Raw genomic sequence first — 14,833 nt, 5'->3', positions numbered from 1 at the left:
GAGCGGGCCTAAGCCAGCAGGTGGTCATCCCCTGAGGGGTCCCAGACTGCGAGAGGGCACAGGCTGGGCTGAGGGACCCCCCCCCTCCCCTCCGAGTGCACAAATTTTTGTGCACTGGGCCTCTAGTCTTCTATAATAATAAAAGGGTAATATGCTAATTAGACCAGACATCATTCCGGACATCCTTCCTGATCAAACTGGGGCCGGAGGGAAGCCAGCCCAGGTCCTGGGTGTCTGCCAGCAGCCAGAAAAGGAAAGCCCAGGTCCTGGGTGCCAGAGGGAAGCCGGTGCTGGCAGCCGGGGGAAGGAAGGCCTACTCTTGCACGAATTTTCATGCATCAGGCCTCTAGTATTCCTTAAGAACCTAAGCAATATAAAGGCTGAGTTTGTTGTTGTTTGCGTTTTGTTTTTCTTCTCCCCCAGATAATCTTTCTGCTTCAGTTCCTACTAAATTAATAGTGTCACCTAACAGTCTTAGCTTGCTTCTCTTCCCAAACCCTTTTTAAAAATAATTTATTAATTTATTTTTATTGTGGTAAAATATATGATATAATATTTATCTTTTTAACGATTTTAACCATTTGTAATTTCAGTTGTATTAAATATACTCATAATGCTGTCTTTCCATAACACTATTTCATCACCAATATAAACTCTGTACCTAATAAGCAGTAATTCCCCTTTTCCCCCAGTAACTTTTTTCTGTTTCGATGAATTTAACTGGCAGCCGGGGGAAGGAAGGCCTACTCTTGCACGAATTTTCATGCATCAGGCCTCTAGTATTCCTTAAGAACCTAAGCAATATAAAGGCTGAGTTTGTTGTTGTTTGCGTTTTGTTTTTCTTCTCCCCCAGATAATCTTTCTGCTTCAGTTCCTACTAAATTAATAGTGTCACCTAACAGTCTTAGCTTGCTTCTCTTCCCAAACCCTTTTTAAAAATAATTTATTAATTTATTTTTATTGTGGTAAAATATATGATATAATATTTATCTTTTTAACGATTTTAACCATTTGTAATTTCAGTTGTATTAAATATACTCATAATGCTGTCTTTCCATAACACTATTTCATCACCAATATAAACTCTGTACCTAATAAGCAATAATTCCCCTTTTCCCCCAGTACCTTTTTTTGTTTCAATGAATTTAAGAAGACTGAATTTTTCTCTTTTGTTGCTGTTTTTCCATTGGTGAGAATTGTGCCTAACACCCACTCTAATAAATACTTGTTAAATGACTGAACAAATGGTAGATAGGCTTGAAGAAATAATACAAAACAAAATAAAAAGAAATAATCCAAAAATTATTATAAATAAGAGGATACATATGGAAGATAAGCAAAATAATACAAAATTAGCATAATTAGTGTTCCTGAAAAAGAGAACAGAACAAATGTATTAGACAATATTAAAATATACATAAATAAAGGGAAATTTACTAATCTAAACAGGATCTCAGAAAAACTATCAAAATGATCAACACCAAGACGTTGATAAAGTTACTTCACCTTAGGAACAAAAAATTAACTTTTATAGACACTCAGTTTTCACAGCAGTGTTCATTGCCTGCAGATCATAGAACATCATTTACCAAGGGAGAGAAAGTATGCCCCAAGAATTTTATATGTGGTCAGCTGCCCTTTTAGTGTAAAGACAATAGTCATTCTCAAGTATGCAAATATTTAGGAAATGCAACACTGTTGGACTAGAAAAAAATTGTTCAGTGGCAAAGTCCATTTGATCAAGATACAAATTCACATAAAGGAGTGGATTAGAAATGAACACTGCATCTAAGACAACTGTGGGAATTATGGTTACAGAATATACTGTGTTAGTAATCTTGACAATGTAAATTTTACTTCTTTTATTTTAAGTTACTTAGGAATGTGAGCTTTTTCTTCTTAAGTAGAGAAATATTTGCCTGAAGTTCATTAGTGAGTTCTGGTTTTACTCATTACTTTTCCTTCCATTAAAATCACATAATCCTAAATTCAGTATATATCATATTTAAATAGTGTTTGTAATAATAGCCTATTATTTAAAAATTCTGTATAGCTATTTTTTCTTTCTATACTAGAAAAATGTCTAAATAATATCCAGCAAATAGGGATTGATATTCTATTCAGCATTGTGCTAAAGAATCTAGCCAGTGCAATAAGGCAAGAAAAGAAATAGGAGCTAGCCACATTGCAAAAAAAGGAAGTAAAACTGTCTTATTTATAGATGACATGATAGTGTTTGTAGAAAATCCTACAGAATCTACAAAAAAGCTACTAGAATAAAAAAAAAATGAACTTAGCAAAGTTGTAGGGTATGAGATCAGTATACAAAAGCCAGTTATATTTGTATGGATTTCTTATTTCAAGACAAAGTTATAGTAATCAAGACAGTATGGTGTTGGTGTGAATGTAGACAAAACAGGTAATTGAAAAACTCACATAAGTTAACTGGCTTTTGAAAAATTGCCAAGGAAATTCAATGGGGAAAGAATACTCTTTCAATAAGTATTAGGATGATATTAGTTAATAAAATTTTTATACGTTTCTATAAACATATAAAATACGTGTAAAATTCTATAATACATCACCTGTATACTGTATTGTGTGTGGCTTCTGTATATCCTTGGTTATCAGGTGTCTCTTCAGCTCATCTTTAGTTGGTTATTCAGATTGATAGCTCTGTATTTTAGTTGTGATTTCAGGTTGGTCCTGGGAGAAGGTGAATGTGGCTTCCATCTACTCTGCCACAATCTTGGATCTCTGGGAGAGCCATATTATTTAAAAATTAAAAATAAAAAACTTAACTTTCACCTCAGATCATATGCAAATCTTAGCTTGAAATAAATCACAGATCCTAATATACAAACTAAATCTATAGAACTGATAGAAGAAAATAGGAGAAAATCTTAGTGATCTTGGGTTGAGAAAGTTTTTTTTAAATATAACAAAATATAAGTAGAACAACAATTTATGTTGGAATTTATGAAAATTTAAAATGTCTGTTTTTCAAAGGAACTGTTACTAAAAATGAAGAGGCAAACAAAGAAAATATTTGCAATGCATCCATGTGATGAAGGCCTTGTATCTAGAATGTATAAAGAACTGTTACAGCTGAAACCGGTTTGGCTCAGTGGATAGAGCGTCGGCCTGCGGACTGAAAGGTCCCAGGTTCGATTCTGGTCAAGGGCATGTACCTGGGTTGCGGGCACATCCCCAGTAGGAGATGTGCAGGAGGCAGCTGATCGATGTTTCTCTATCATCGATGTTTCTAGCTCTCTATCTCTCTCCCTTCCTCTCTATAAAAAATCAATAAAATATATTTAAAAAAAAAAAGAACTGTTACAGCTCAATAACATGGACAAACTATTTGAATAGACATAGTAAAGAACGTACATGGGTATCAAATAGGCCCATGAAGATAAGCTCTTTGTCATTACTCATTAGGAAAATACAAATTAAAACCACAGTGAGACACCACTGCATACCCAGTAGAATAGCTAAAATTTAAAATAACTGGCAGCCATCATTTTGGCCCTCGTGACTTTTAGTTCCCCTGGGAGCTGCCATTTTGAAACAGCAATGGTCAACCCCTTTAAATTAGCCAATCGTGAAAGACTGAGCCTAAGCTCCAATCAAGAGTGAGAGACAGGTCACATGTGTCTGGAGTAAAAAGCTGAGTGGACTGCCTACTCAGGGTATGTGTGCTCCCAGACCATGTGTGTGCAAAAAAAAAAAAAAAAGGCCATACCAAGTGTTAGTGGGGATGTGGAGGAACTGAAACTTTCATAATTTACTGGTGGGAATGAAAAATGTATAATGACTTTGGAAAAGTTTTTCAGCTTTTCTTAGAAATTAAAGATACCATATGATCCAGTCATTTCCTCCTAGGTTTTTACTCAGAAGTGAGAGCATATGGATTTGTTTTGAATGTTCATAGAAAACAATCCAAATGTAGATATCATACAGTAGAATACCACTCAGCAATAAAAAGAAACTATTGGTACATGCAACAGCATGGATGAATCTTGATATAATTGTGCTGAGTGGAAATAGCAAGGCTAAAAGTACATATTGTATGATTCCATACAATTGTATATTGTGTATATGTATAATATAAGATTCTAGAAAATGCAAACTGATCTATAAATCAGTGATTATCTGGGAAGGGAGTGTTATGAGATGGGGCATGAGGACATTTTAGTTGATAAATACTTTAATTGTGGTGATGGCTTCACCATATCATATGTCAAAACTAATCAAATTATATACCTTAAATATGTGTAGTCTTATTTATCTCAATAAAGCTATATTTAAAAAGAATGAATGAACTGCCCTGGCCAGTGTGGCTCAGTTGATTGGAGTGTCCTCCTGTGCACTGAAAGGTTGCAGGTTCGATTCCAGGCCAGGGCACATACCTAGATTGCAGGTTTGATTCCTATTTGGGACACATACAGAGGCAACCAATTGATGTTCTCTCTCACATCGATGTTTCTCTCTCCCTTCCGTCTCTCTACAGTCAATAAGCATATTCTCAGGTGAGGATTAAAAAAAGAATGAACTAAAAAAGAAACATTTGCCTAAATATCTACAGTTCTTTTGCTTTCTTAAAGTATACTTAAATATAATATACTAGAGGCCTGGTGCACGAAATTCATGCACGGGAGGGGGGTGTCTCTCAGCCTGGCCTTTACCTTCTTCAATCTGGGACCCCTTGGGGGATGTCTGACTGCCAGATTAGTCGGACATCCCTCTCGCAATCCGGGACCGCTGGCTCCTAACCACTTGCCTGCCTGATTGCCCCTAACTTCTGCCTGCCAGCCTGATCACCCCCTAACCGCTCCTCTGCCAGCCTGATTGACGCCTAACTGCTCCCCCGCCAGCCTGATCGTCCCCAACTGCCCTCCCCTGTGGTGACCCACCTCTTCCACTGGGCCCCGCCACCACTGTGCACGTGTCCATCTTGTGACGGCCATCTTGTGACGATGTTCGTGTGTGATCCGTGAGGGTGTGATGACTACCTAGGCTATTAGTATAGATAATATTTTTTAAAAGCATGCATAATTACACTTTTCTAAAAGAGTCTCTTTGTTATGTACTTTTAAAAATCATATAATTTTTAAAAATACAACAATCATATTTTAAAAGCCTGACCTTGAAAGCTGAGAATCACAGGAAAGGAGAATAGCTAATAGTACAGTTAGGTTGGAAGGAATGTTTTTTTAATTATGAGAGCCATTTATTATGCTCCTCAGCTCAGGCACATGAGCCAATAAAGAGGGAGAAGCTGCAGATGGAGAAGATAAAAGGAATGGAGTAAGAGCAGAGTCCTTAGGGCATAGGAGGAGATGGGATTCAGGGAGTTGATGAGGCCCCCTTTCTCTAAGACTAGAACCAAAGTTAGGATTAGTATATATGTGGGTAAACTTGTACACCCTGGGGCAGAGGGATAACAGAGTTTGTCCCCAAACCTTGTTATTTTTAGTGAAAATAAGAAAGTATCCTGTTGAAAGGAAGGTAGCAATGTGAGGTTTATAATGAGTGATAAATTGAGATTGACTATGTTGGCAAAAGAATCTGACCAGGGACATACAAAAAGATTGTCAAGCAAAGCTTCTATCACCTACTTGGTGTGTAAGAGGACCTTGGCACCTACTATTTGTTGGAAAATACCAAAAGAAGTGTTCCATTTGGAATTATGGATGACCAGTCTGCTGCCTTTTCTAGATCTGCTCTCTGTTGTCAAGGGGAAACTTCAGAAAAGCAGTATGCTGTTTTTTAAAAATTGAGTTATATTATGATGTTGTTCTATAGCTTGCTATTTTTCACTTCATAATATATCTTGGAATTCTATCCATGTCAGTACATATGAATGTTTTTTTTAAAAAAATATGTGTCTGAGAGTATTAGTATGAATATACAATAATTTATGTACCATTTTTAGTTTCCAACCTCTCAGTATTAAATATTGCTGTTGTGGACATCCTTATATGTATTTACAAGATTGTAGAAGTTTTGCACATGTACAGCTATTTCTGAGACTAGATAGTTTACTTAGAATTGTTTTGCTAAAGGTTATGAAACAGTTTACATCCAAAATGACTATTATACCAATAGACTCCCACCAATTGAGATAATTCATTTTCCTATACCACATTTTCCTCACCAACAAATAATGTTATTTCCTTTTGTTTTGGCCAATCTTGTGACCATAAAATATCTAGTGGTGGTTGTTTTTTAATATGTTTTTATTTATGTTAGAGAGAAGAAGGGAGAGAGAAAGAAACATTGATCGGTTGCCTCCTGCATGCACCCTGACCTGGGATCGCACCCGCAGTCTGGGTTTGTGCCCTGACCAGGAATTGAACTGGCCACCTTTTGATGCATTGGACGACACTCAAACCAACTGAGCCACACCAGCCAGGGCAATATCTCCTGTTTTAGACCTGCATTTCTTCATATTAGTGAGGCCGAGCATTGTTCACATGCTTATAGACCATTTCTGTAGAAATAGACTTATGTGAATTACCCATTCTTATCCTTGATCACTTTTTACTGCCTTTCTTACTGATTTGCAGGAGCTTGTTAAATGTATGGACCTCTTGTTTGTGATATATGTGGAAGGTATTTTTCACTTCATAATGTATCTTGGAGATCTTTCCATGCCTGGGTTGCAGGCTTGATCCCCAGTAGGGGGTATGCAGGAGGCAGCCAAGCAATAATTATCTCTCATCATTGATGTCTCTATCTCTCTCTCCATCTCCTTTCCTCTCTGAAATCAATAAAAATATTTTTTCAAGTTTCCAATTTTGACATAGTTAAATCTTTTATTCTTTCCATTTATGGTTGCTAGATTTTGAGTCTTGCTTAGGAATGCCTTCCCCACGTCAAGATTTTATAGCTTACTTCCTAAAACTTATATAGTTGGTTTTGTTTGTTGTATATTTTATGTTTCGCTCTTTAATCTATCTGGAATTAACACAAGTAAATGATGTGATTCAGTAACAAAAATAAATAATGCAGAATATTTTCAGGTAAGTAATTCTGGAAATATACTAGAGATAACCTTTAATGTTAACTTCTTATAAGTAAAACACTTGTAGTTCCCTCTGTATCTTCATATTTGTGAAGCAGCTATACATAGTGTGAAGTTCATTTGTAGGGCAAAGTTGCTGCTTATTAACATTCTTTTTATTTAAACAGGCCATTAACTTCTCCATCCAACAAAGAAATTATTAAAAGCATAGATAAGTTTCCCAATTTTTTCAGTGTGTGACAAACTAAGCAGATAGATATCTGATAGCAGTCAGTCCTGGAGGTATTCTAGTACATTGTTATGACAGATATGTTAAAAACTAGATCATTGCTATAGTAGTGAAAATACAGAGAAGATAGAAGAAGAAGAGATAGGAAATAAAAGAGGGAAAACAAGGAAATCATTGAAAGGATAAAAGAATTTAATAAGTAAACAGGTAAAAATCAGAAGTTAACCTTTTAATCTCAGGCCTACAAATAATGGTAATAGTGTGGTTTTGTTTATTTGTATGTGTGTTTTCTTTTGTTTTGGGGATAATATGGACTTCTGCTCTCCTCTTGGATACCACTGTTTGTGTTATCATTTTTAATAGGCTGTCAAATGTACACTGTTAAATGAGCTTGGGATTCTTGTATTCATATTCATATTTCTTCATTATTTCCTTTAGGCAATTGAGAATTTTGAACCAGCAACTAAGAGAACAAGGAAAAACTAAAAAGGCATATGGTTCTCAGGAATGCAACCTTGAATGTAGGTAAAAGAACTTTAAGAACTGCCCTTGCCAGTGTTGCTTAGTGGTTAGAGAGTTGGCCTATATACCAAAGAGTTGCAGGTTCCCAGTCAAGGGCATGTACCTGGGTTGCAGGTTTGTGCCTGGACTGGGGCGGGGTGCATGCTGATAGGCAACCAGCGAATGGGTCTTTCTCACATCTTTGTTTCTCTCTCTATGTCCCTCCCTCCCTTCCACTCTTTCTGAAAAAGCAATGGAAAAAATATCCTCTGGTGAAGATTAAAAACAACAACAAAAAGAATTTTAAGAACTCATGGTAAATTCCTTGTGGCTCTGGAAATATTGATAAAAATTGAGCTTTCTTAATTACTCTGTCGTAAGTGGACTTAGTATTTTTTAATCCTCACCCAAGTATATGTTTTGTGTGTGTGTGTGTGTGTGTGTGTGTGTGTGTGTGTGTTAAATACTAGAAGCCCAGTACACAAAAATTTGTGCATGGGCAGGGGGTCCCTTAGCCCAGCCTGCACCCTCTCCAATCCAGGACCCTTCGGGGGATGTCCAACTGCAATCTGGGACTGCTGGCTCCTAACCGCTCACCTGCCTACCTGCCTGATCCCCCCTAAACCCTCTGCCTGCCTGCTTGACCCTAACTGCCCTCCCCTGCTGGACTGATTGCCCCTAACTGCCTCGGCCTCGGCCTCCACCCCCGTGGCTTTGTCCAGAAGGAAGGAAGGACAATTGGAAGATGTCTGATTGACCGGTCTAATTATCATATTAGCCTTTTATTAGTATAGATGTCTTTATTGATTTCAGAGAGAAGAAGGGAGAGGGAGAGAGAGAGAAACATCATTGATGAGAGAGAATCATTGACCTCCTGATTCATAGGTTAATGTTCAATCACTGAGCCACACCGGCCGGCAAGGATATGTTTTTATTGATTTTATTTTATTTTTTGTTAATCAGCTGCCTCCTGCACACCTCCCACTGGGGATGTGCCTGCAACCAAGGTAAATGCCCTTGACTGGAATCGAACCTGAGACCCTTCAATCTGCAGGCCAACGTTCTATCCACTGAGCCAAACCAGTTAGGGCTTCTTGTTTCTTGAGGTAGACCTGTAATACTGTGAACTTCCCTCTCAGGACTACTTTCTCTGTGTTCCATTGATTTTGAATTGTGTGTTTATTCATTTGTTTCCGGGAAATTTTTGATTTCTACTTTGATTTCATTGATATTCCATTCACTGTTTATCCATTCATTGTTTAATAGCAAGCTATTTAGTCTCTATGTGTTTGAATGTTTTTGAGTTTTTTTATCATAGTTGATTTCCAGTTTCATGCTATTGTGATCTGAGAAGATTCTTCATATGATTTCAATCTTCTTTAATTTGTTAAGACTTATTTTGTGTCCTAACATATGGTCTGTCTTTGAGAATGACCTATATACATTTAAGAAGAGTGTGTATTCTGCTGCTTTATATAATATCAATATAATATCAATTATATCCTTCTGATCTAGTGTGCCATTTCCAATTTCACATTTTTATTGATTTGAGAGAGAGAAACAGTGTATGTGAGAGAGAAACATTGATTGGTTGCTTCCCGTAGTGCCCCAAATGGAACTTGCAACCTAGGTATGTACCCTGACTAGGAACTGAACCTGCAACTTTTTGGTGTATGGGACGATGTTCTAACTAACTGAGCCACCCAGCCTGGGCAGAATTTCTTTTTAATCAAAAATTTAAAAAATAGGAATAGTACTCTTTATTAACATTTAAAATAGTACAGATACAGAAATATGAAAGGTCCATGATATCGCTTCCCAGTAATATATTCCTTTTCTTTTTCTTTTTTTAAAAATATATTTTATTGATTTTTTTTTTTTACAGAGAGGAAGGGGATGTGCCTGCAACCAAGGTACATGCCCTTGACCGGAATCGAACCCGGGACCCTTGAGTCCGCAGGCCGACGCTCTATTCACTGAGCCAAACCGGTTACGGCTCCTTTTCTTTTAAAAAGGCTATATTTCCGCCCTGACCAGTTTGGGTCAGTGGCTAGAGCATCGGCCTGTAGACTGAAGAGTCCCAGGTTCGATTCCAGTCAAGGGCATGTACCTTGGTTATGGGCACATCCCCAGTGGGGGGTGTGCAGGAGGCAGCTGATCGATGTTTCTCTCTCATGGATGTTTCTAACTCTCTATCCCTCTCCCTTCCTCTCTGTAAAAAATCAATAAAATATATTTTTTTAAAAAGGCTATATTTCCAATTTCACATATCCTCTGTTAATATATAATTAATTTTTTTCACAAATAGTTACTGAGTATCTAAGATGTGATAGGCAATACCAGAACTACTTTTAGAAATGAGATTTGTACAATACACACTCTTCTATAGCTTGCATTATTTACTTAACATGTAGTAGCATTTTTCGCTAGGAAAATACATAAATATATTTCTGTTTATGAACTACTTGGATTTTCGCTTATGTGGTTATATCATAATGTATTGAAAGTTGTCTGCTGATAGATATCTAGGTACTTCCTCCATTTTCCCAATGCAAACAGTGCTACAATAAAAATCTTGTACATATATCTTTGTGCACATGTGTGAGCATTTTTACAGATTATAGCAGTAGAATTGATATACAGTTGCAATTTTGACAGATACTGCCATATTGTTCTTATGGATCACTAAGCTGGAAGTAAAAGAAAAGAAAAACCTAATAGTACTAGAGGAAAAGATGAGAACTTCTTTTTCCTATTTGGGGAATTTTTTCTAAGCATGACAAAAACTCAGATGCTACAAAGGAAAAGATAGATAAAATATATCTCAGAAAAAAATTTTTTCATTTTCTGCACAGCAAAATTATAAATACATTCAAAATGCATCAACAAAATGAGGAACTTCTTTTGTTATATTATATGACAAAGGCTTGATTTTCTTAATATTTGGAATAAAAAAAATACTAGCACCTAACAGAGCACACGCCTTATAAATGTGTTCAACTTCACCAGTGTAATTTTGATAAAGATCATTTGAATCCTACTCTGAATAAATGATGGGTTTAGGAAGGATGGGAGGAGGAAAGTGAGTATATATAGTAAGTGGTTTCCATTCTAAGTAGCTTATCTCTTTTTATTCTCTATGCATTTACTTATTGTTTCCTTGAGAGCATTTCATACTATTTATAATTACCTGCTTGTTACCAGGTCCATGAGAGCATGGACCTTGTCTCTTGTTCACCACGGTATGCCCAGATTCTACTACAGTGCCTCAAACAAAGTAAGCCTTCACTTAATGCTGCATTTTTTTTAAGTGAGTAGTGTCATATATTTCTATAGCCATTAAAGGGAATGTGATAGCCTGGCCAGTTTGGCTCAGTGGTTGAGCGTGGACGTATCAACTAGGAAGTCATGGTTGGATTCCCAGTCAGGGCACATGCCCGGGCTGTGGGCTCAATCCCTAGTAGGGGCTGTGCAGGAGGCAGCTGGTCGGTGATTCTCCCTTATCATTGATGTTTCTATCTCTCTCCCTCTCCCTTTCTCTCTGAAATCAATAAAAAATATTTTAAAAGGAATGTGATAGCTCTATGATAATATATAAAATCTTAAGGAGGGTGGGGAGCCAAGTTAGAAACTATTGCTGTATTGTAATGTGATTCATTATGTTTAAATATAGGGTGTCCCAAAAATAATATATACACACTTTGAATGATTATAAAGTCAGTGTTTATTAACATACAGTTTATTTTCAAAATTTAAAAGAATGTACGGAAATGAATAATTTTTTTTATCAATGCCTGTTTGCTAACTGATGACCATTCCGGTCCATGCACTACTAATAATGTGAAGCAATGGAATTGCAAACATCAAGATTATTTCTTCCAGTATTGTGCACCCTCAATTCATCAGCTGTTGCTGGTTTTGTACCATAAACTTTATCTTTTATGTATCCCCATTAAAAAGTCTAGTGGATAAATTTTCTTTGTTCAAAACTTAGTTTGGCAAAATTATAAATCCATTCAAAATGCATCAACAAAATGCATTTCAAATCAGTTAAACCTGAAAAGGAGTGGAAATTAAGTGAGTTATCAGCTGTTAAAGTGTGTATACATGTTTTGGGATACAGGGGGTCCCCCAAAAAGGCAATGTTTGTACATCAATGCATTTCAAACTTCCAGTAGCACTTTAGGATGAATTTCCTTTGTTCAAAGCTTATTCTGGCTGAGAAGAAACATCAGTTGATTTATAAGCTGTTAAAGTGCATATACATGTTTTGGGAACACCCTATATTTATTTTATGCAAAAGCATTTTCTAGAAAGATACCAAAGTTAATAGTGATTGCCTCTTCAGGGGAGTAAGGGTAGGGTGGGAGGAAGACTCTTCATTGAGAATTATGATTATCATTGGTAATATGTGGTGTGTGAATTTTTTAAAAATTTGTGTGTGATTTTTTCATTAAGAAAGCTTTTTAAAAGGCCCACCTGGAGTGGCTCAGTTGGTTGAGCATTGTCCCATGCACTGAAAGGTGGCTGGTTCAATTCCTGGTCAGGGCACATACCTGGGTTGCAGGTTTGATCCCCAGTTGGGGAGCATATGGAAGGCAGCCGGTGGATGTTTCTCTCTCAATCGATGTTTCTCTCTCTCTCTCCCTTCCTCTCTCTAAACATGTGCTTGAGTGAGTATTAAAAAAAAAAAAAAATGTTTTAATGCCCAAAATATCTATTTGAAAGGAAAGGCATGATTTCTACCAAACAATTAAAAAAAAAACAAGAAAATTTAGTATTAACACAGAACTGCCCAAGCATGTAATTTTTAAGTAAAATCAATATATTCTAGGCCTTTTCTTTTTTAAATGCAACTCTTATATATATAAATTCAAGAGGAAGGGTGAGGGAGAGAGAGATAGAAATGTCAATGATGAGAGGGAATCATTGATCAGCTCCCTCCTGCACACCCCCCTCTATGGATAGAGCCTGCAACTTTGGCATGTTCCCTGATTGGGAATCAAACTGTGACCACTTGGTTCAGAGGTCAATGCTCAATGACTGAATCAAGCCACACCCACCAGGCCAAGTTTGTGCTTTTTAAATTGGGGAAACAATTATTTGATCTGTTTTGTCTTACAGTGTTTTCCCTTCAATCATTGAATAAGTCACTTCAAAATCAATTACAGGAATCACTAAAGAGCCAGGAATTACTACAGAGTAAAAATGAAGAGCTTTTAAAAGTGATTGAAAATCAGAAAGATGAAAACAAAAGATTTGCTGGTATATTTAAAGAAAAAGATGAAACTATACTTGAAAATAAACAGCAATTTGACATTGAGACAACCAGAATAAAAATTGGTATGTATTTGAGCTGTAGTTATGGTCACATTTTAAAAAAGGAATAAGGAAACTGAAACTTATTTGTTGTTTTAGAATTGGAGGAAGCCTTAGTCAATGTGAAAAGCTGCCAGTTTAAGTTAGAAGCTGCTGAAAAGGAAAATCAGATATTGGGAATAACATTACGTCAGCGTGATGCTGAGGTGACTCGACTCAGAGACTTAACCAGGTAATATTGAAATTTCAATAACTTATTCCTTTTAATAGATATATCTATACACTTTAAAATAATTTTAGACCTGTTCTCTTTCCATTCTTTTGTTAATGTTTTTGCTAACTTCTAATGGTTTTTGTTTTCTGTTTCAAATAAATTAGTTTAGAATTTCAAACCTGGCAAATGTTTTTTTAAACCACTTGATTCCAGGAAAAGGGCTCTAATGAGGAGCTAAAGACTTATTTAGCAAAATGGTTAAGAGTGCTCTGACTCTAAAGCTAGAGAGACCTGAGTGCAAACCTAGCTATACCATGTTTTAGCTATATGACTTTGAGCAAGTTATTTATCTCTCTATACCTCAGCTGTAAAGTGGGGACATGAATAGGGTTGATGGGAGGACAAAGAAATAACTCAGGAGAAGCAGTTAGCACAGTAGCCTTCCTGCCATAGGATGATGGGTAAGTCATTAGCCTCTTTGAGCCCCATTCATCAGTAAAGTGAAAGTTGGCACCTACCCTTAAGATTCCTATGTACCTGAGCAAGTCTTTACTCAATAAAATCACCTCAATTTTTATATAATATACTAGAGGGCTGGTGCACGAAATTCGTGCACGGGTATAGTCCCTAGGCCTGGACTGGAATCAGGGCCATTTTCCCCAGCTGCCTGCAGTCAGCCCCGCCCCCCGCCGCCACCCACCTCCAGTTCCCCATTCGCCATCAGGTGATTGGTGCCTGACGGCTGGGGGAAGGGACCGAGAGGTTGGCTGTTCCTGCCCACTCGCCAGCCCTGCCCCTGCAGTGGGTGGCCATCAGGCGATTGGAGCCTGCCGGCCGGGGAAAAGGACCAAGAAGTGGTCAGTGCACCTCATAGTGACTGCTCCAGCGGTCGTTCTGGTCATTCTGCTGTTAGGGTCAATTTGCATATTACCCTTTTATTATATAGGATAGAGGCCTGGTGCACAGGTGGGGACCCCTGATCAGGGTGGGGGTCGCCACTGGGATGGGGCCGGCCTAGGCAAGGGGCCGCCAGTGGTTTGCAGGCCGGCCACGCCCTGCAAGAGCTCCAGTGTGTGTCTGGCCTATCTCACTCAGTCCTGAATGGCCAGACCCCAGCAGCAAGCTAACCTACCAGTTGGAGCGTCTGCCCCCTAGTGGTCAGTGTACATCATAGTGACTGGTCAATCAGTTGACTGTCTGCCCACTGGTGGTCAGTGCACATCATAGCGAGCAGTTGAGAGGCCTTAGCATATCATTAATATATTATGCTTTGATTGGTTGAATGGCCAACTGGACAACCGGACACTTAGCATATTAGGCTTTTATATAGGATTAGGCTTTCATCAGTGTTTCTAAAGTGTTGGCCTATACCAGTGGTGGGCAAACCGAGGCTCGCAAGCCACATGCAGCTCTTTGGCCCCTTCAGTGTGGCTCTTCCACAAAATACCACGTGCAGGCACACACATACAGTGCGATTGAAACTACTTGGCCCATGTGCAGAAGTCGGTTTTCGGCCTGGACGAGTCTATTTTGAAGAAAT

General features: G+C 37.7%; 1 protein-coding gene across 1 annotated transcript in view; it reads left to right on the top strand.

Annotated features, from left to right (window-relative positions):
• Window positions 1-14,833, top strand: part of CCDC14 (coiled-coil domain containing 14) — a 62,545-nt gene that overhangs the window by 37,786 nt on the left and 9,926 nt on the right. The window contains exons 11-13 of the mRNA XM_014545230.1: window positions 7,698-7,780; window positions 12,885-13,103; window positions 13,179-13,311. Coding sequence (XP_014400716.1) covers window positions 7,698-7,780; window positions 12,885-13,103; window positions 13,179-13,311 — 435 coding nt within the window. The remainder of the gene's footprint in view (window positions 1-7,697; window positions 7,781-12,884; window positions 13,104-13,178; window positions 13,312-14,833) is intronic.

Source organism: Myotis brandtii, unplaced genomic scaffold (genome assembly GCF_000412655.1).
Source record: "Myotis brandtii unplaced genomic scaffold, ASM41265v1 scaffold4, whole genome shotgun sequence".
In the NCBI taxonomy this organism is placed as follows: domain Eukaryota; kingdom Metazoa; phylum Chordata; class Mammalia; order Chiroptera; family Vespertilionidae; genus Myotis; species Myotis brandtii.
The sequence above is the reverse complement of the archived record's forward strand: the minus strand, read 5'-3'. Positions and strand labels throughout refer to the sequence as shown.